Source organism: Magnolia sinica, chromosome 3 (assembly GCF_029962835.1).
Source record: "Magnolia sinica isolate HGM2019 chromosome 3, MsV1, whole genome shotgun sequence".
Lineage (NCBI taxonomy): Eukaryota > Viridiplantae > Streptophyta > Magnoliopsida > Magnoliales > Magnoliaceae > Magnolia > Magnolia sinica.
The window spans coordinates 120,278,330-120,300,047 of NC_080575.1; the positions used below are offsets into that span (position 1 = coordinate 120,278,330).

A 21,718-nucleotide genomic window follows, 5' to 3' on the forward strand; every position below is an offset into this window, starting at 1 on the left:
AGGTTGATTTTAGTGAGAATTACCTACCTAACAAGGCTAACTCCCAAATGAGCTAGTCTGTTCGGTTGGACAGGGCCACCTAGGTAGCTGGTAGCTGAAATGGACTGCATACCTGAAGGAGAGATGTAACCTTAGATGTCTGAAAGCCTCCATCAGCCAATCGCTGACAATAGCTGATAGAAGATGGGGAGGAACGGCTCTGATGATTGCACCAACGAGAAGACCACAAACCGACCAGTTGTGGATCCAAAAGCTAATTTTTCCTTCGCCAACGAACCACTTGGAGTGATGGAGAGTAAAAGGGAGAGCTTTGAGGAGCTCGTTCCAGGCTGGCAATGATGCCGAGGATGGAGCTCCTTTTTTGAAGATAAACTTCCATAGATATTTGGCAGAAAAGAAAGAAGCCCAAAGAGATTTGCTCTCCAAAAGATTCCAGCACATCTTTACTCTGAAAGCAAGCTTGAAGTCTTCTATTCGCAATAATTCAAACTAGAAGAGATGTGTGTTTGTGATTGTCACGAAGAAAGATAACGAAGCCCTTTTCAGAAAATTTTAAACTTCTACTGAGAGTAGAAATTAAAAATTGCCAATTTTCAATCAGTATGAATAATACGGGGAGTTACTTGTTACTTGGGCATATCATAGTTCATGTGCAGGCACTCAAAATTTGTATATATGACATGCATTAATACCCCAATTCTGAAATTACCTATGAGACTAACAAACTTGCACGACAACAAATAGGCAGCAAGAAGACTAGAATCTTTCTAATTCTTTGGATAAATGGTCTCACGGCAATTTGTGGGGTATACATGAGAGATATATCTCTGCCCAAATCTATGTGGAATTATTGACAAATAATCATGGTTAATTGTTAGTATTATACACAATCATCACATGGGATATACCAGATCAATCAATGATCCATCCTTGCTACAACGTGTAGGCTAACATGATGTGCTTCTTATCATGTTGATCATGATCATCTCATAGATTCGAGCACAAATCTTATGTATGTACATGTGCATCTCATCACGGGATGTGGATTTCCTACAACTACGATTGCAAGGAGCCCCCTAACCCTAAGCTCTGCAAGGCCTAGTATTATGTTCACGTGACATCATCTTCGTCCATGATTTAATGCGATGGATCGACAGTGGGCCTTACAAAGCTTAGGGTTACAAGGGTTCCCAGTAAGCTATAATTGGATTGCAAGCAGTAATTAACTCCCTCAACATGCCTTACTCTTATTATGCATACTTGCACAATGGTCTAAGCTGTGCGAAAAATACATGAAGCTTTTAAATGACGATAATCTGCTACATGTCATTGTGTTGACCACGTCAAGTACACACAATCCTCGCATGTATGAATAGTCATATCTACTTATGGAAACGCATGCATGGAATAATCAACTTAATAATATAATGAAAATAGCATGTGCCGACAATATTGATATGATGTACCACACATAATCTGGAAGTTTCTCCTAATATTAACAATTGTACTTGTGGGTCCATCTTTTATGAAGGTCGAGGGTCGTTGTTTGGTGGGCCACCAGACAATTATCAAACTTTTTCCCGAGCTATCAAGAGGATGAGTATGAATAGGAATTGCATTTATGGCATACAAATAATTTAAATAAAATTTCCAACTTACTTTCATTACCTGACTAATCCAATTGGTGGACATTCAAATATCCAATGATCCTATTGCAAGGACGCGGATTAGCTCCTGACAAGCCGAGTAGCGAGACTTGCTACTGAAGTAACGTCACCATGATGTATGAGTTGTATCCACACCATCCATCCATTTGGATGGATCATTTTCGATCAAGCTCGAGTGGACCCCACCACAGAAAACAGTGGAGATTGAACTCCTACCGTTAAAAGCTTCTAGCGGCCATGGAAGTTTTTGATCAAGCTGATATTTTTGTTTCCCCTTCGTTCATGTCTGTGTTAACTTACGAACAGTTTGGATCTCAAATAAAAATGATGGTGGACCTTAGGAAGGTTTCAACGGGTATCACCCTCCCCGCTTTTTTCTGTGGTAGGTCCATTGGAGCTTTAGATCTGCCTCATTCTTTGGCTCATGCCCTAAAATGATCTCTCCAAATGGATGTACAGTGTGGATATAACACATACATCATGGTGGGGCCCACAGAACTTGGTGACGTCACTTCAATGGAGAGTCTCGCTAATCAACCTGTCAGCAGCTAATCCGCGTCCCTAATGCAATGAACAAGTGTCTTATAATCAGAGGCCAGGAATGTTCAACCTATCTAGTTTTAGGTCTGTGACTCAGCGTCAGTGGGTTGTTTAACTTTATTGGTTTTAAGTGCTCGAGTATCAAGCGTCGTACTCCGTCCGAGTGTGAAATAACTCCCCGTTTCCTGTTGTCAAAACATGATCTGTAAAGCAGACCCCGAGTGACTAGGACAAGTCCGTGATAATGACAATGATGATTGATCACAGCGTTGGGCCCCAAATCTGTAACTGTATCCTTATCACCATGATGAGATTGGATGGACGGCCATTATTTTTCTATACAACGCGACTGGTAATAATATACGCTATACGTTGGAATCATTCCTTGCCGAAGAGAGTGGAAGCATAGACGAGCTAATTAGGGATTAGTGCCTTCTCACGTCATTTCTAAAGCTCTATAGTAAACATGGGATTGTCTTTAATAAACGAAGAAATATAACATCCAAGAAAGGGACCGGAAATTTCGGAGCCTATGCAACAAAGAGGTGTGGGCCCACCGTGATGTTTGTGGCTTCCACACCGTCGATCTTTTGCAATAACTCATGTTTGGACGTGAGCCCATAAATCGGGTTGATTCAAATCTAAAGTGGACCACACCAAAGTGAACGGCGGGGATGGGATGCATACTACTGAAACTTTTTTGAGCTCATCATGATGTTTATATGCCATCTAACCCATTCATAAGGTAAATCCCACCGAGATGAAGGGAAAAACCAAATATCAGCTTGATCCAAAACTTTGGTGGGCCCCGAGAAGCTTTCAACGGTGGCTGTCTCCATCTCCATTATTCTCTACGGTGTGGACTAATTGAAATTTGGATTGGCCTGATTTTTGGGTTTACTTCCTATCATAATCTAGCACAGATGATGGACAGGTGGATGTCACACATCTCGGTGGGCCCCACATGCACGGTGGAGATGCTGGAGACAAGCAAGCTTCCGTTAGCAAGGTGGGGAAGCTTCCAAGCTTTTTTAAGATATACTGTTTATTCTTTTCAAACGAAATGTGGCATAAAAGGAAAATAAAAGTTGTTTAAAAGTATTTTTAGCCGTTGCGTTAGACGTTAACAACTTTTTCTTGTCAAAATGGATAAGACTGATAGTTCAACACCATTTAATTTGTGGTGTCTCCAGTTGATTGCGATTCAATGGACAGTGAAAAAATAAAATGACCAGCACCCCAGATGAAATGAGATAAATCAGATGGTTATGATGATTCGATTAATTTGAATTAACGTCTTCTTATGAATATGCATACAAACATAAAAAGGCTTAATACAGGATGAGAGACCGCCACTTATAAAATGGTGTTGAACGGGCACCAGAGTCTAGACGGTCAAAGATATTTGAGAGGTAAATACATATTTATTCTAATGCCGCCTCCTACGGAGCCCTTGTGGAATAAGCTTAGTCTACATTTGGGTGTATGTGGGCCACCATGATTTAGGGACCACATCTAATAAGTCTGTAAGGTGCATCTCTTCAAGTTCACTCCTTATAAGTAATAATAATCAGTGCAATCCAAAGCCAGCGGAATAGAAAATAAATAGATCAAGGAAAGCAGTTTCAACGAGGGTTACGGAGTCGCTTTCCTTTAAAAACTATTCACTTCCTGTGCCAATTGAATAAGAGTCTTCTTATCCAGGTCACAAGCAATATGTCCCCAAGATATAATAAAGCCCAATTCCATGTAACTGATTTATAACGATCAGCATTGGTAATCAAATCCCAAACACAATTTTTGCTACATGCGGCTTATTACTTGTGAGTTTTTTCTTTTGTTTGATTCCACTGTAATTCTGAAAAATCCTTTCTTGGGGAAGGCAGGCGTCACCCATTTTTAGAGGAAGAATCCCACCCTTCAAAAATTGCCTAATTATTATAAAATGTTATAAGTAACTCAATAAGCGATTCATAATGGGGTCTTATATGTTCACGTTGAACATATCTGCCTATTTTGACGCTTGGGGTCGAAAGTTGTTTGGTTTGAATTGAGCTCTTATATCAATTCAAGCGCGCCTGCTCATTTAAACACTTTACAGAAAACAAACTAGAAAGAGAGCGCGAATAAAAAGTTTTAAATCAATTCTTTTTAAAAAAGAAAAAGTATAAATGAAAATTTTAAAAATATATATAATTTTTAAATTTATACCCTCATTTTTAAAAATGAACTATCAAAAATATTTTCTTATGGTGAGAATGCCCAAATACAAGTGAGTTCCACCCTGGCAAAAATTGCGATGTCAACACCCACCGTTAAGACCTTTCAGTTTGTAAGTGGGGTACCATGTTTTTTATATTCCCTTAATTCCATTGAGAAGATGAACCCCACCGGAATGAATGCACACTCCAAAAATGAGGCCATCCTAGAGCTGAGGTGGCCACACAAGTTGATTTCAGAAGTTTCGTGCATGATTTTATATGGTTTGGTCCACCTGAGTTTTGATTGTCCTGATGTTTGAGATCCAAGGTGAACAAGAGCAGGCACACATGATAGATGGATGGACGGATAGGATGCATTTACAGATCATGGTGTAATAAGCTTATTTACAAACATTGTAGAACCCGCATCACTCACTATTAAAGCGTAATTCCCACCTTAACTTCCTTACGTACGGCACCTATCACGAATCGTCTTTTGATTTTTCCCGTGCGTCCCTCTGATGATATAATTCGCATTTGTTCATCTGGAGCTGGAAATGGAAATAGAATTTCCATCTAACCACATTAAAAAAAGGACAATCCATAGTCCTGATGCCTCGATATGAAATATATAAGGTCTTGTTGGCCGCATATTAAAAGTCTCCCATGCACATATGCTGGGCCCCACGTGTTAGGTGAGTTCACTATTCTAATGTTTTGATTGATTCCTAACACAATCCAATTGTCGAATATTTTTCCACTTGGCCAACCAGGTGGGGGCCCTCTCATTCCTTTCCACCATATGCTATTTTTCACCGTGCATAGGTAGGGGCCCACCATAGATGGAGATATCTTGAAAACTACATTGGTCAAAAACTTCTAACCATCGAAATAGGTGAATAAGTGATGAAGCCAGTCCATGTGGATGGACTCACGTTGCCCTGAGTCCTACAAACAGGGCCTGAGACTATTTTTTTTTAATAGGGCGATTTCCATTCAAGTTAGGTCCTGTGCTTGACTCTTTCTAAAGGCTCAAAAGGATGCATTGCCTCAGTCTAATCCACGCAACTCTATCAGGCTCAGCAATGGCAAAGGTGGGTGAGGGCCCTGGGAACGGGCAGCAGCTTTGAGTAGCCACCGTGATGTATGGGTCTTATCCACACTGTCTATATATTTTTTTCGTATAATTTTAGAATATGAGCCCAAAATTGAGGCAGATCCAAGGCTCAAGTGAACCACACCACAGGAAGCAGCGGTGATAATTATTCTCACTGTTGAAACTTTTCTGGGGCCCACCGTGATGTTTATTAGCCATCCAACCTATCCATAAAGCTACATAGACCTGGATTAAGAGAAAAAATAAATATCAGCTCCATTCAAAACTTCTGTGGCCTCCAACAAGTTTTCAATGGTAAAAGTTTAATCCCCATTGTGTAGTCCACTTGAGCCTTGGATTTGACTCATTTTTGAGCCTATATTCCAAAATGATACGAGAAAAAAAAAAAGATAGTGTGCATAAGACCCATACATCACGGCGGCCACTCAAAGCTGCTACCTGTTCGCAGCTGGAGACAGGCCACGGTGGCCACTCAAAGCTGCTACCTGTTCGCAGCTGGAGACAGGCAGGGGTGGGATGCAATCCGCATCCTTACACTGCTAGCCCATCATGCACCTCACGTGTGGTCACGTGGAAAAATTGCAACGTGTGTGAGGAATATGAGCCACTAGGGGTGCACATCAAGCTGAGCCGGGTCAAGCTGGCCTCAACTTGACTCACTCGGCCACTACCTGCCCTTAGATCGAACTCTGCTCGGCTCGGTCCTTGAGCCCAACTAGCCAACTTAGCTCAATTTGGACAGCAGCTCGGGCATGATCAAGCCAAGTTTGTCTATGCAACATTTTCACAAACACATGGACTACACCTTCAAATTCTCACTAAATGCAAAACACAATAGCCACACATCAAGTGGGGCCCACTTCATACATGAACTAGCATAGAAGTTGCAGCCATGCATTAGGTAGGCTAAGTAATCTGGTTGGTGACACATGCAAAGAGAATAATGGACCGTTTAAAATCTTTCAAACCACTTTCGACGGAAACATGCCGCATGCCTGATGAGTGGATGGACCTAAATTCTTTGCCAGCTCATCCACGCGGTTAGGGCTACTTAATGCATGGCTCGGATGTTACATACAAATGCCATGTGCGCACGTGCAGTAATAACATGGTCAGTCACCAAATGGTACCCACCAAAATTATGCTCTGGTCTGAAAAGGTGGGTCCACTCATCAAGTCGGCCGCAGTACGCACGTGTCTGTAAAAACTAAACGGTTTGTGAAATGACCATCGGACGCAGATTACCCGCAGTGGGGGCTGAAAGGGGAGTAGACGGCCCAAAGCTCGGTGGGGGCCACTGTAATGTATGCCTTCACTCCGTTCATCTGTTTCGCCAGCTCATTTTAGGACATTAACCCAAACATGACCCAGATACAAAGCTTAAATGGACCACACCACAGGAAACAGTGGATAAATAAACGCCCACCGTTGAAAACTTTTTAATGGCTACAAAAGTTTTGGATGAAGTTGCTGTTTTTATTTTTTATTTTTATTTTTATTTTTTTTAAAGACTCTTTATCGAGGTTGGAGTCAGCTTATGAATGGGTCGGATGACATATTACCATCATGGCAGGCTTAAGAAGGTTTCAACGATGGGTATCTTTGTACCCACTGTTTCTTTTGGTGTGGTCCAGTTGAACTTTGGATCTGTCTTGAGTTTGGGCTCATGTTCTACTATGAGCTGTCTTAACGGATGGATGGAGTGGATAAAACACGTACATCATGGTGGGCCTTACAAAGCTGGGGGCTGCAGACTCCATGACCGACAGCCTGTATCCATTACAAACGGTGCCCACCTGGTTAGTAAACCATGGCAAGTTCCAACGGATTAATAGCTCGAACTTCAAACGTGATCCAGGTTGGCACGCCAATCCCCTCTTCATTCCATCGTCGCCGGAATTGGCCAGCTTTAGTCTTTTTCTCGGGGAGCAGTTGGTGGATGGCTGAGAGCACTTGCATATGAAATCTTGTGCATAAATTTCAGTCAAATTAAACCGTCCAAATTACATAGATTAAAAACCTAAAATAGTATGAATTTAGCAATTGTAATTGTAATTTTTATGATTTAGATTTCGGGTATGTAGTGTACATTTCGGACCCAAGATCCGTGTCATGAACTTAACAGTACAGGGTTTAGTTGATATGTTTACATAAAATCTCACAACTAATATTATTTACATAGAATCTAATTTCTATTCATATCAAGCTAAATTTCATATGCTAAAAAATTAACCATCCATTTTAATCATTTGTTATTAACTCAGTTAAGGATCCTCGTATTTGGGATCTTAAATAACTAAACGTTAAACAATTAATCCAATAAACAAATTAAATCATATTCAACATAATTCAAAGAATCAAATAACATCCCAAAAATATCAAATGAAAATAAGAAATATAATCATGGCTAATCCAAAGTAGCAACATCTTCCACTGTTAAACAGAGTCACGTGTCCCATGATTCCTTTTTTGTCTTGACCATGTCTTCTTGTTCTTGAGCCAATGACTCATCTTCAGTCATACCTGTAGAGTTTTACATCAATACAAGGTAAGTTGACTAAGCCTAGTAAGAAGTTGCGACATGGTTCTTCGCATTAATTTAAAATATAGTAGCAAGTAATCACATATAATATAAGTTCAAAATAAATGCAAATATGATGTAATACATGAATGCTCAAGTGGATTATAGTCCACCTACTTGAGTTGGAAACCCGTCAACCCACATCCACCCCTTGGCAAGTTTCTACTACTTGGTAAGCATGTGCAAGAGCCGCATCTACTCATTAAATACGCTTTCACTAAAATATTGGGCATCTGGTAACGATTCTATCATGTATACCATACAGGGAAATCCCTTAGGAATTCAGGCACATATTATGCATGCAGGAAATGGATGCACAATAAAGTGCTTGTAAATTGCGAATTGTAAAGATTGTTCTAATTCTCATATTAGGATTAACACAATTTTTATGGTAACTGATAACATCATTACAATCATCAATTCATAGTTATATCAATTCAAAAAAATTAGACTTTAAGTTGTATTTATATAGAATATTAGATCTTTAATTATGTCAATATGTTTAATCAATCATACATCTAGTTATAATTATGATTCCAGTTATCAAATCAATGTCCAATCAAATCAAGTAAAAGAACATAACAACAATATTAAAGTAAGCATATAAACACATTAAACAATCAATCTATTTTAACTTAATGGAGGAGAAACACATCGGAATCACTAACCTCAATGCAGTGGAAATGATTCTGTAAAGTTGATTTGAATTAAAATTTTCTAAAATCACATAAATAAAATTAACAATTGATATTACTGGTTCACAAGGTAAGGCCCACTTTTAATTGATCTGGATCCCACAACGGGTTCCACAAAAGAATCAATTACGATTGGATTAGATCCTTTAGACCCAACCCTTAACTTAGGGTTCTCAATTCTCACAGGTTGGTGTGGGACCCACTTAATCAATTAAAAGCAGTTGACCACCTTAAAACAATCCATTAATAGTCCATTTGCACACTATATTATATGTATCATAAATTTACTAAACTAATTATCAAAGTTCGAAAGTTAACAAAACTGTCCAGATGTTTGTCGATCGAATCGATGAATCTGTCGATTTAATTGATTTTGATTGAAGGTCTGTCGAACATACTTCGATTAAATCGAAAAAAATCAAATTTCATATAGTTTGGTTGCTGGCGAAGCTCATATCAAAGAAAGCCAAACTTGAATAAATTATGACAGATTTAATAATTAAAAAATTGGGGATTATTTATCTACTTTAATGATTTAGGATCCAAATTATGTTTGACAGATGGATCAAGACCAATAATTGATCGTCTCTTGATCAATTTCAAAGTATAATCGTTGATCAACTCAATTCAAATCATACATACATCAATTTATTACAATTCTTAATGATCAATGCAGCCCGCTTGATGGTCAAATCGATCATCAAATCTAGGTATCAACATAATCTAATGTCCAAATTTTGGTAGTCGATCCAGATTGGATCAGATCTCAACCATTCAATTGATCAACAGATGTGATCATTATATGATTCTTAGGCTAAAATTGTATCAAATCTATGTGGCTCATATAATGGTCCAATTGGCCTGAGATTTATGGTTCTAAATAATTTATATTGTAGAAATTCACTACGTGAATTTAATCAAATGTCTTACAATAGGTCAATAAAATTATCTACAACAAGTCACAACTTGTGCAGAGAATTATACATTTCTGATATTAATTTTATTCTTTTATTTAAGAAAATTTTTGGTCAACCAATGATCAGTACAGTCCATTAGGGTGTCGGATTAATCCGATTCCTAAAATTTTTGCGTAGTTGTATCTTACAAAGCCCATGAACTCTATGGATCGAATCAATCATCATCCACAACAATTTTTTTTTATTAAAAAACCCACCTTATGTATATAAGCCCTAAAACTATGCGCACTAGTGTATGTTTTTATCCGGATGATATATATGTACGCAATATACATTTGGTTAATCACATCCATCCATTGTGTAGACTAATGTCAAATTATATAGGTAGAAAGTAAATGAGAATTGTGAGCTAACTTGATTTTAACATTTCCACGGCTTCTTTCTCTCCTTCACACACACACACACACTCTCTCTCTCTCTCTCTCTCTCTCTCTCTCTCTCTCTCTCTCTCTCTCTCTCTCTCTCTCTCTCTCTCTCTCCACGGTCTCCCCTTCTTCTTTTTTCTTCTTTAATTTGTTTGAGTCTAAGTATAACTTTCCCTCTCAGGTCCATTCTTTAAGAAAAATGGTTGGTTGAGTAAAGAGAGATACCGGCTACTTGAAAAGGATCTACGTATCTTTCTCTCCCTAATTGAATTCAAATTTGATTTTCAAAAAAGTTAAAAACTTACTCTCTTTTTTTTTTAAGAAAAAAAAAGTCAGTAATCACTGATTTATGAAAACTTGTCTACTGAACAAGAACAGTTAATTACTTTTCGTGTTGACCCTCCATTAGATATTGAGTAATCGACCAGTTAAAGTATAACTTCAGTAAGCCATCTAATAGTACGGCGCTATCTGAATGGCTCGATATTACTTAGACGTAACTAATATGTGCAATTTATGAGCCCTTGTGTATCATCCATTCTACTCTGCCAGAGTATCAAAGATTTTCTCTCCACCGAGATTTAACGCTTAGACAGGACAAAATGCCTATTTTGCAGCCGATCTCTCGCTGGAACTCTTCTCGCCTCCCTCGCGTATAGAACTACGTGCGTCTCCACTCACTAGGACCCATATTCTTAAGATGGTCCTTAATTTTAACTGTCCATGTTTTCTTCACTACCATAGACAAGCCACTTACTCAAAATCATGCTTAAATTTTGGTACTCACCTTTGATTTCTAGAGTTAAATGATATCCATCGAAACTTTCTTTCATTGTTCAAAATTCATCAACTTATACTGATGGAAAAAATTATCCAATATTCTCAAATTTCTAATGGTGGGCCTTACAGCATGGATTCTGAAATTATGGACGGTTCCGATTTGGAATACTTTGCATATGGGCCTCAGTGGGTTGCGACAGACACTCGATCCTGTGTCGCAACAAAGGCAGAACTGAACTTGTATTGTTTTCCAGAAAAGCAGAGTCCTGCAGCAATTTTGTGTCCCGCGTCAACGTCCCATGAGCGAGAGAAAGCGGGCCTATCGTAGAAAAAAAGAAAAAGAAAAAAAGAGTTATTAGATACTCCGGCTGCATGCGAAGCTTGATACGCAGGCACTTAGAAACTGTGCACGTGTCATAAATTGCCTCAAATTAAACCCACTAAATTGTGGAACTCGCTATCCCTAATTCACTTTCAGAAAATCCTAGTTTGACTAATCCTAACTTCTGATTCCTAATTCGTAGACACTGGTTTGTTAAAACATAACCATTGGATGTTTTCATTTTTAACCGTTCCTTGAAATGTCCACCAATCCAACAGTCAGATTATTAAATAATCTTAAGATTTTGATCCATAATATATCTGACCAGGAACCATATTATGGACAGTCCAATTTAAATTATTGGTATGCAACACTGATCTCCAAGTGCCAGCGTATCATATATACCACTCAGCCAAAAGGTCAAAGTTCATCGCTACAAGAAAGTGGGTTCCGGCAGGCAAAATCCGCCCGTGGAAAAAGCTGCACGTAATACGTGGGGAGCATACGGTCGGAATTAAATGCGATGGATCCATGAAGAGATTAAAAAGAACTACTACATGGACTCGCGCGAGTACGTGCCTCTACTATTCTCTCTCTCTCTATGTCATCATTGCACATATGTGAGATATCTAAGCCGTCCATCAATCATAAAAAAATAATATTTAAGTAGTTAATGTATGAATTCATGCCTATCTTCTTGTCTTATAAGCCACACCTCTACATTAAATTTACACGGTTGGTCACTTCCTTATAACCGCCGTCTCTTTTTCTGGATGTGTTTCCAGTCAGGCTGATTCTTTTTAATTTCAAATATTCATGATGGGACCCTCTGATACACGTCTTGGATCTTCACACGTGCATCTTTTGGGGAGTGCGAAGAACGTGGAACTGGACTTGCAGACGCTCGTGTCGAGCGCTGTTAGGTGGATCGAGAGGGAAGAGGAAAGAAAAAAGTAGACGAGCTCGCGGACCCAGCATGAAAAGTTATGCACTGCTGACGTCAAACGTACGTCAGCGTTTCATACATCGAGGCAGATTCCCTCTAGTTTTTACCGGCTGGCGCAGCCCGTACACGTAAGAGGATAAAAATGGGTAAAGATCATACGATGCTCCGGCTGAAAGCTTGTATCAATGGGACCAACTTTTACATTGATCTATACCGTTCATTTAACGTTCCTCACCTTGGATGGCCATGAAACAAAATTCAATCATATTTGAAGATTGTATCCGTGTGAAATATCTGGAGTTTCGTTTGGGTACGTAGTACGAAACGCTGCTGTATTTTCTCTCCTAACTGCCTGTTCATTAACCACCTATGGAAGGGTCTGCCGTAAGCAGGCCATCCAAGGTGGGGCCCACAGTATCAACTGATCTTATCACTAAACCGTTGGTCCTACTTTCCTCCAGAGGTACAAACCGAAATCCTAACGATACTGTACAACCTTTCCACCTGACGATGGACCAATGTACAGTCCGTCAAGGAAAAAGCGGCTATCCTCCGCTTCGGCTTTCGGCTCGCTCGGCTGGACAGCTCGTATATGGCAAATGCACGGAGACTCGCCCCTTGGGACATACGAAGTGATGATCCAGGCCGTTCATCTAGAAGGATCCATTGCAGATTGGTCACGTGGAAAACACCTTACCCCTTATAGGTGAATGGTCGCAATCATCACGTGGTACGGTGAAACTAGTGCAGAGCTGGCTCGAATCCCAGACCTTGAGGTTGAAGGTAAAAGCACCTTCAATTGAGCTACAAAGCAAAGAAGGAATTGAGTCAGTAATAATCTAGGTTTGGGCTGCGTTTGGATGGGCTAGTGAAATGAATTAATGTAATATTTTGTTCGAGACAGGACACCCCTTCCACCTGTTTTCGTCCTCCAACTCTCTGCACCATACACGTGTAGAAAGTGGGAGGACACATCTTACACCTATTTCCGTCCTCCAAGTCTACACCACACACGTGTTCCGTAATCTGAAACGTTTGTTCATCATGGACAACCACAAATTGGGTCAGTAATTTTTCTTTTTTTTTTTTCAAGAAGTTTTGTATGGCTTTTACGACATTAAGACAGCATGATTCTTTTGTGTTTCTTTAATGACCCAGAAAGGTGGCCTTATGATGAATGAACGGTTGGGATCATCATACGCGTAAACATTGGAGGATGGAGATTCGTTCCACAATTCAATCAAGTAGAGATTGTCAAAATGTATTTTACCTTACTACGCATATTGAAGGACAGGAGTCCTCCAATCATGCTATTTGCAATTTTATGGCTACTTTGTTGGCATAGACAATAAGTAATGTCACTAGAGCTTCAACACGAGGTCATGGGTTCGAGTACCCATTGTAGTGAAAAACTAATGTGGTATTAGAGCGTGGGTGTGGGGGAAAAAAAAGAGTCACTTGAATAATGTCATTGTAATCTTGTTGTGTCCACTTGATGGAATTGAATGTTCACGATTGGCCATCATATTCTAGCCGCATCGTCAAGAGTTGAACTTCAGGATTCATCATCAGAATCCAGTCATGTCCTCCTGGTTGAATTCAATGTTCATGATTCAATTTACCTCCTGCTGAAACATCAATGTTAGAGTCTAGAATCAAGGAATGGTCAGTTGGAAACTGAATTTCTTACTTTTATGACAGCTGTGTTTTGTTCTGAAACATCAATGCTAGAATCTAGAATCAAGGAACGGTCAGTTGGAAACTGAATTTCTTAATTTTATAACATCAATGATACAACCATCTTCTAGGTCTGTAGAAGAGGTTTGCTTGAAAACATCCCAACTTTTTATTTTAGCCATTAGATTTGGGTTTTTTCAATGACCCAAATTAAGTATTTATTTGACAAGGCTCCCCTTGGATGGATGATGCCTGCAAAACTCTTGAATTGAATACTGCATCCCTTAATCAAAGGGTTAAAATAATTCAGTTGATAACTTTTCTTTTTTTAACTTTTCATCATAAAAAGTCTGACTCTTCATATAAACGGCTTGGATCATTGGAAGATCACCCATATTCAAAGGCTAAAGGCCCTACCTGTCTTATTACAATACATCTGGATGTAATAGAGCAAACCTCCCGTAGAGTTATTAATTATGATATCATATTAGAACCATTTCTTTCGTCCAGTAGAAATAGAATTTTTGTTTAAAAACAAAAAAAATACATATTATCATACTCAAATAATTCGAAAAACCATTCACACGGATAAGATTACAAAGTCACATCGGCTTGTAGCAGTCATCAAAGCAACTGTTACATACGTGCAAGAATTTAAATGTGTTACATGTAAAACTTTTACAGAGAACTTAAAAAGTTTGAATTGTTATAGATCCAATTTATGTATGTGTTTATATCATGGATGCAACCTACATCTTTCTTTCTTTCTTTCCTTTCTATTTATTCATGTTTTCTTTGGGAACCAATAGCGTAATTACCTGTTCAAATTTTACAATTGCCGGTTCATGTTTAATCTTTTACTTCAGCGACAACTGTTAAAAGTAAAATCATGCACCATCACTAGACTATAAATGTGAACTGCTGAACAATGTACATAAGCATGTATTGCAAGATTACGGATCCTTTAAAAAGGATATTTTGCGATTTGCTTTTCTTTTCTCGGAACCTAGACCAGAAGCCCATGGTTGCAAGAAACAACTCCATACAATATTAATTTATGAGACTCGATTCTGTACTTCGTATAGTAGCTTGCTTTAATTACGAATTCCGTCATTCTACATTGTATCATTTTTCAAATGGCCAAAAACATGTACTAGTTTAATTTTCGAATCAAGTGTTGGATAAAGTGACAAAAATACCCACTAGTATTTACTCCATAGATTCCCCACCCACAATATGATATTATTATTATAATTATTAAGTACTACTACTGCAATGAAAGTTGAGTTGCAACAGCTTGCATGGTACCTTCCAATGCAAATTAGCCCAGATTGGTAGTTATAAAATGTTGGGGATATTCGGGTGAAGTTGAAAAATCACTTGTTTCTTTGGACTCAAAATGATTATATATATATATAAACAATGGAAAAATCCAAATTACACGTTTTTGGGCCATCTGATTTTCAGGTTGAGGAAATCAGGTAGTAGGACCCACCAACTAATGGTTTGAGTGGTTAGCATGTGTGGACCGTATATATCACCATTAACAAAAAACAAAAAACAAAAAAAGGGTTGGGAAAAAGGAAAATGTATGTGTTTTTAGGTGATTTAAGCATTTTAAGGTACTTATATATGAATGCAAATGAAAAGGAAAGATTTTTAAACGTCCCCCAAACAGGCACCTAAAAGTATTTCAAATCCTCTTTGCACCATATCTCTCACAAGCACATTCAAATTCCCTCCAATGTGGGTTTGCATGACTTCAATACCTAAAGCACACCTGCAAGTTCAAATCTTTATTTTCTTCCTTTTCTCTTTGTTCTCTACCAGATGATGCATCCAAATCCGAAGTGCATTTGGAATTTGGAACCACCGTACTTAGATGGTGGAAGATAATCATTGAGACATTTTCACTTTATTTTTCATTATTATGATAGAGCAAGATTTATCCAAGTACTATAGATACACACCTCCACCGTATGTGTGGGAGGAGATACAGTATATCATAACCGTCCATTTAGTTGAGCATACGAAGGATGGCCTATTGTTGCAAAATGACACAAACTTCATGATCCTACACATACAATTGATGACCTTCAAATAATGGAGACGAACAAGGTTGATCAACCAGGGACATCCCATGATGAAAGGTTAGAAAAGCAATGGCTAGGAATTTATTTTATTTTTTCATTTCCTGATGACCATGCAACATCCACCGTTGAGCCCACTAGGTGTACGGTAGGACCCACCACCTCCCCTCCACGTGTACGGCAGAAAGGTTCTCTTCCACATTATGATATATCGACCTCTATCATATCATTTCCCTATCACATATATTGAACCCGGCTTCTTAAGGAATTGGGCTGAGCCATGAGAGGCTGGGTGAATGCTACGAGGTTAAAAAAAATAAATTTGTTCCCTGGCAGATTGTGATGGATGATACGCAGGCTATTAGAAATTTCATAAGTAGTCAAATTAAGCTGTCCAAATTATGGTACCCATTGTAGATCTATCATGAAAGAAAAATAAGCTTGTCTGATTATTTGATTATTGGATCAGTGGACATTTATTGGACGGTTAAAGGGTCCTACTTCCACAAACAAGTGTCCACAAATCGGAGGTTAGGATTTTTCAACCAAGCTGATCTTGGGTTTGTAACTTGGCTACAGTGGGATGCATAATTTAGCCGGTTTAATTTGAGTTGACATGTGGCCATTTTACCATTTCCGAGTGCATGCGTATCAAGCATCATACGCAAACAGAGTATCATATAACCCCTCGCGTAGCCAAAATACCGGAGATGGGCTGGACCTTTAAAAAAAAAAAAAACACACACACACACACTGCTGTCATCACGGCAAGTATCAACCGTTGGATCCTTTCGGGGTATTGGGGTTATTAGCAGCCTTTGCTAAAATACCGTAGATATGCTGGACCTGAGAAAATGTTGCTGTCATCACGGCAAGTGTCAACCATTAGATCGTTTCGGAGTATTATTGGGCTATATTAGGACACCGTACTCTCTCTCTCTCTCTCTCTATTATATATATTTTTTCTCTCAATACAAAAATCAGTCAATGGAGAGAATACTCGTTCATGGTCTCCTCCCATACTAATTATTTATTTATCGTTTATTATCATTATTTCCATTTCAATCTCTTCCCTTCCTCTTCACACCCACCTTCTCCTTCTCCGGCAGCCGCCACAGCTCAAGAACATCAGTCGATTGATATCCATAGAGATAAAGATAGAGGGAATTAGAGAGTGAGGGAGGGAGGGTGGGTGGGAGGGAGGGAGGGAGAGATGGAGGAGACGGTAGAGATGAGTGGTGGTGATGGTGAGAAGAGTGTCGAGGGCAGCACAGAAAGCGGGAACCGGTCGTCGATAGAGAGGAAGAGACCAGCTTTTGATTTGAATGAAGAAGCAACGAGTGAAGAGAAGGATGAGACAGCTGGGACGGGAGGGAGCTCTAGTAACAATAGCAACCCGGGAGAAGGAGGAGATCGGACGGCTACCGTTAGGCAATATGTCCGTTCAAAAATGCCCCGCCTACGGTGGACACCTGATCTCCATCTCTCTTTCGTTCACGCGGTCGAGAAGCTCGGCGGGCAAGAAAGTGAGCGTTCCACTGCTCTTGTAGTTATCTTTCTTCTATTTTCTTGATTTTGTTCTCATTTTCTACTTTAATGTTTTCCAAATGAAGGTGAGGTTCTTTTTCTGGAATGATGGGAGGTTTTTATGTGGGATTTTGATTCATTAAAAAATGGAAAACTTCTTTTTTATTGGGGATTTTACTGACTTTCTTTTTCTCTTTTGATTTTGTTTGGGTGGTGTAGGAGCCACACCCAAGTTGGTTCTTCAGATGATGAATGTGAGAGGCCTTAGTATTGCGCATGTGAAAAGCCATTTACAGGTAAGAGGAATAAAGATTAAAGCAGGTGGACTGTTTTATGATGTTTTTAATTGAAGGAGGAGATTGGGTTTTTTTTTTTTTTTTTTAATTATCTTGAGCTGATTTTCATTTCTCTTGATTTTCTTTTCTTCTTCCTTTATCATGCATTTGTTGGTTCAGATGTATCGGAGCAAAAAACTCGACGACATAGGACAAGGTAAATCCTCAATTTCTTTTTTGATTAGTTTGATTAGTTTTCGGATATTTGTTTATGTTTTCAATTAAAGAATTTTAGAAGAAAAATGAAAAGGTGAATTGATAGGAAGATATTCTATAATACATTCCCAAAAGATGAAAAAGGAGATTGAAAGAGAAATAGATATTCGATTTTATTTTATTTTAACTAGGAAGTATTTTTTGAAAGGGGTTTTACTTAATTTTCTTCTCTTTTTCTTGTTTGAAGGAAAAACTCAGATTTTGGGTATCTTTCATTACAGTTATATCTCCAACAGGCAGGCCAATGCAAGGATGTGATCGCCTTTCTGAGATGTTTTATCAACGAACGGGTGTTCATCAGCACTTCAGAATGGAAAATGGAGGCCTTTTTTCATCTAAGAACATTCACGAGCCCAATCATCTCTACGGCCTTCTGCAACGCCCTCTCTCCCAACAACCGTTTGACTTCAAAGCTGGCAATTTGAGGTAAATACGAACCCATCAATCTCATGCTAAGAAACCCTGGGAAACTTGCTTCATCTCCTAAACCCTAATTTCATTTAATTTCCTCTCTTTTTTTTTCTTTGTAGACAACAAGAGTGGGCTTTCAATCAGCATGCCGCAGCGAGATCAAACTTGCAAGCATGCAAGGATCAGGGACCAGCCAAGGGTCTGATACATGACATGATCTTCCGAAACAATGGCAAGCCATCGACTTCACATCTGTTCGATGTGAGGGACGCGATCACCGGAAGTGGACCAATTAGATCTCATCAATTCATAGAAGAGAAGAGGTGGCCCCCGCGTGAGTTGGTTGGAAATCAAAGAAGAGACAGGAAATTTCCTATGAATATAGAGTGGATCAGTAGGGACTCACAGACTCCGCCGCACTTGAATCCTTCTACAACCACTTCCATTGACGCCATCTATGCTATGCAGGCATTTCGAAGAAACAACAACAACAACAAGCATGAATCCAACTTGCGCAATCCAATAATCATCCCAGATAGCCTTGAACCCCAATTTGATACCCCACTTCAGCTTGAGGTAACCTTCTTAATTATATTTACAATGCCGTTTGAGATATGTAACCAATATCTCCACGGTCACTGCCATTGAATTTCATACACCCATTTTAAATTTTGGGGATTATAATACTACACTCCTGTACCATTTTCAGTTCCCAAAATGGAAAATGGTTGTATGAAAATCAATCAAGTAGGGCTTAGCTAATGGCTTCATGAATATTTTCTCAACTACCCGGAAAGATTTTGTGTATAATTATCATTTCTTGCTCAATTTTATTCATTTTCGATGCTAACCTTCTTTTGCTATTCTTCTCCCTATAGTTACGAGCACGACCGGTGAACAACACAATGCACACAATGGAAGATGTTTTGGAAAATGACAGCATAGAGAATAAGGCGGCGATGATGAAGAAGGGCCGGATACCCAACTTGCAGTTGAGTCTGAGTCACAGCTTGGGAGATTCTAGTCGTGGTGAAAACATGAAAGAAACTGGCAGCGAGGTGGTCTCTCTTTCATTGTTTCCTCCATCTTCCATGCAAGAAATGCAGGCTAGTGAAAGGAATCTGGACCCTACGCAAAGTGAAATTCAGTTCTTACAAACAGATAGCAGCAACAAGGCCAAGCTGAGGCTGAGTACTTTAGATCTGACCATGTCGATTGGAGCATTGGAGTGAGATCTTTCAAGTACTTGTTTCAAGGCCCTTAGGACCTCATAGTCATGGCTGCCTCCAATAAGGTATATTCCCAAATGATTCCTTTTTGTTCGCACCCAGTGCATGTTAGCATCATGTGTTTTTTTTTTCTTTTTTTTTTTCCCTTTTTCTAGAAGATCATGCAGTGGCTGTTACAGCCATCCTGGATCAGTTCTTGTCAATGTGGGTCATATGGGAAAACCAGTTAGATTCTACTAAAAAGAGCAAAGGAATGAGTTTCTATCCTTGCATGAATTTGATATGCTAGAATAGCCCTTGCAAATTCTGAATAGTTTATCTATTTCCTTAATCAATGCTGACCATGAGATGAAAGAACTTGGACATAAACCTACTTGAATAGGGGATGTAAGATAGCAATTGCTTAGACGTTTCTATACTTTTCTAGACATGGATGATTCTCATCCCATTAATAGCTGAAATCTTCAGCGAAGGAAATATTGGAATTGATATCTACATCTACCCCTATTTGATTTCACACACCCATTTTTTTTTGTTGTTGAAATTGAAATAGTACTAGAATTGGGTAATATTTCAGTTCTAAAAATGTGTTAGCTCCCAAAAACTTTTGCTGATGTAATGCAAAGAAAAAAGAAGGCCATGCAAGCTACCTTGTGGAGCCCTGTCCCCACCCTTAGATGCGATCTGCACCGTTCATTAGATAATGCATACGCGTGAATATGCCATGTACCAAAAATCAGAGTGGACTACCAAGAAAGTAAGCCACACGTGTTCATGAATTTTGACCAGTGGAATGTTTTTCTAACCGCCCTTTGTTCTCATATAAATGTCCTGATCAGCAAGCCATTTTTATTTTTATTTTTTTCCATGCTTTCTTTTCTTTCTTTCTTTTTTTAATTTCTTTCCTTTTTTTTTTCTTTTTTTTTGTCCTGGGATGTTCACAGTTCACACTGCACACTGCATGATGAATGGTCTGGATCTCCAACTTGCATGCCATCCGATGGTGGGAATGTGGCCCACAAGGGAAAAATGAGTCGGAACTCATTTCTCCAAACAATATCCTTTCCCTTGCGGTTTTTTTTTTTTGACCAGCGTTTGCTAACCCAAACCTACAATACCGAACGCTGAAATATGGGTCTCACTTGCAAAGAAAGCTTGTCCCTTTCCCTTGCGGTTCACCTTTTCTGTTACAGCCAACGTATAAATGATTTTGGATCATTCAAACACGACCTATCATCTTTAAACGAGTCATGTACATTGAATAGAAACTACTAACAAGTGTCTTTAAACCGTCCTTGCTTTCATATAGTCATGGCTTACTTGGTGATTGGACCTGGCTGGGGCAGGTCGAGCCATCCTGTCCATTGCCAGCCCCAATTCTATTGTATTGGTTTGATGATGACCGTTCTTTCGTTTTGGGTATACAATAAGCAATAATTAGGAAACAATGCTCTCTTAGCTAGTGATTGCTCAAAATCAAGCTACTCATGAGATGAAAAATGGACTGAATCCTCAACATTGCCAAACATATGCACTTTTTTTACTACATCATTCGGACCTTACGCAATATTTTCTTATTGAATGTGAGATGCCGCGAGCTTCCGATGAAAGTTCTACTAAGAGACATGTTTTCAACTCTTTACTATTGGTGGAGTTATCATTGCTAATTTCCTTGATTTGGGTTTTGAAGTTCTTTTTCGTTTCTGCTTAGTGCATTTATGTGGGCTTCTTGATTTTCAATTCATAGATATTTTACAAGTTCCATCACCCTAATATCTGTACCACCATTTTTTTTTCCTTAAGATTCATTCGATTGAGATATGTTAAAAATAGGATTATTATTATTATTATTATGTCAACTCCTCCTAACCCTCCCTTCAGTCTAAGGAGGAAGCCGCATCTCTCATTCCTCGGGATTTTCAGTCTTAGATGGTAATCCACAGTTGCTGAAGGATGAGCCATCGACATTAGCATGAAGGCTTCCATAGCACAGTAGGTATCTTTTATAGAAAGATTTCCAAGGATGAGGCTGTGAGTTTAGC

The 21,718-nt window shown here is 38.9% G+C and overlaps 1 protein-coding gene across 1 annotated transcript; it reads left to right on the plus strand.

The window, feature by feature from the left end:
• The first annotated feature begins 17,181 nt into the window (after positions 1 to 17,181).
• LOC131240987 (two-component response regulator ARR10-like) lies at positions 17,182 to 21,395 on the plus strand. The gene is made up of 6 exons (XM_058239575.1): positions 17,182 to 17,484; positions 17,705 to 17,781; positions 17,941 to 17,977; positions 18,258 to 18,462; positions 18,567 to 19,023; positions 19,326 to 21,395. Exons 1-6 carry the CDS (start codon positions 17,190 to 17,192, stop codon positions 19,677 to 19,679), a joined length of 1,425 nt encoding a protein of 474 aa, XP_058095558.1. The 5' UTR covers positions 17,182 to 17,189; the 3' UTR covers positions 19,680 to 21,395.
• The last annotated feature ends 323 nt before the right edge of the window (positions 21,396 to 21,718 follow it).

Excerpts from the sequence above, each read along its gene's own strand:
- LOC131240987 (XM_058239575.1), top strand. The coding sequence starts at position 17,190 with ATGAGTGGTGGTGATGGTGAGAAGAGTGTCGAGGGCAGCACAGAAAGC. Across the intron at positions 17,782-17,940 it reads ATGTGAAAAGCCATTTACAG|ATGTATCGGAGCAAAAAACT; the intron begins GTAAGAGGAATA and ends TTGTTGGTTCAG. Across the intron at positions 19,024-19,325 it reads ATACCCCACTTCAGCTTGAG|TTACGAGCACGACCGGTGAA; the intron begins GTAACCTTCTTA and ends TTCTCCCTATAG.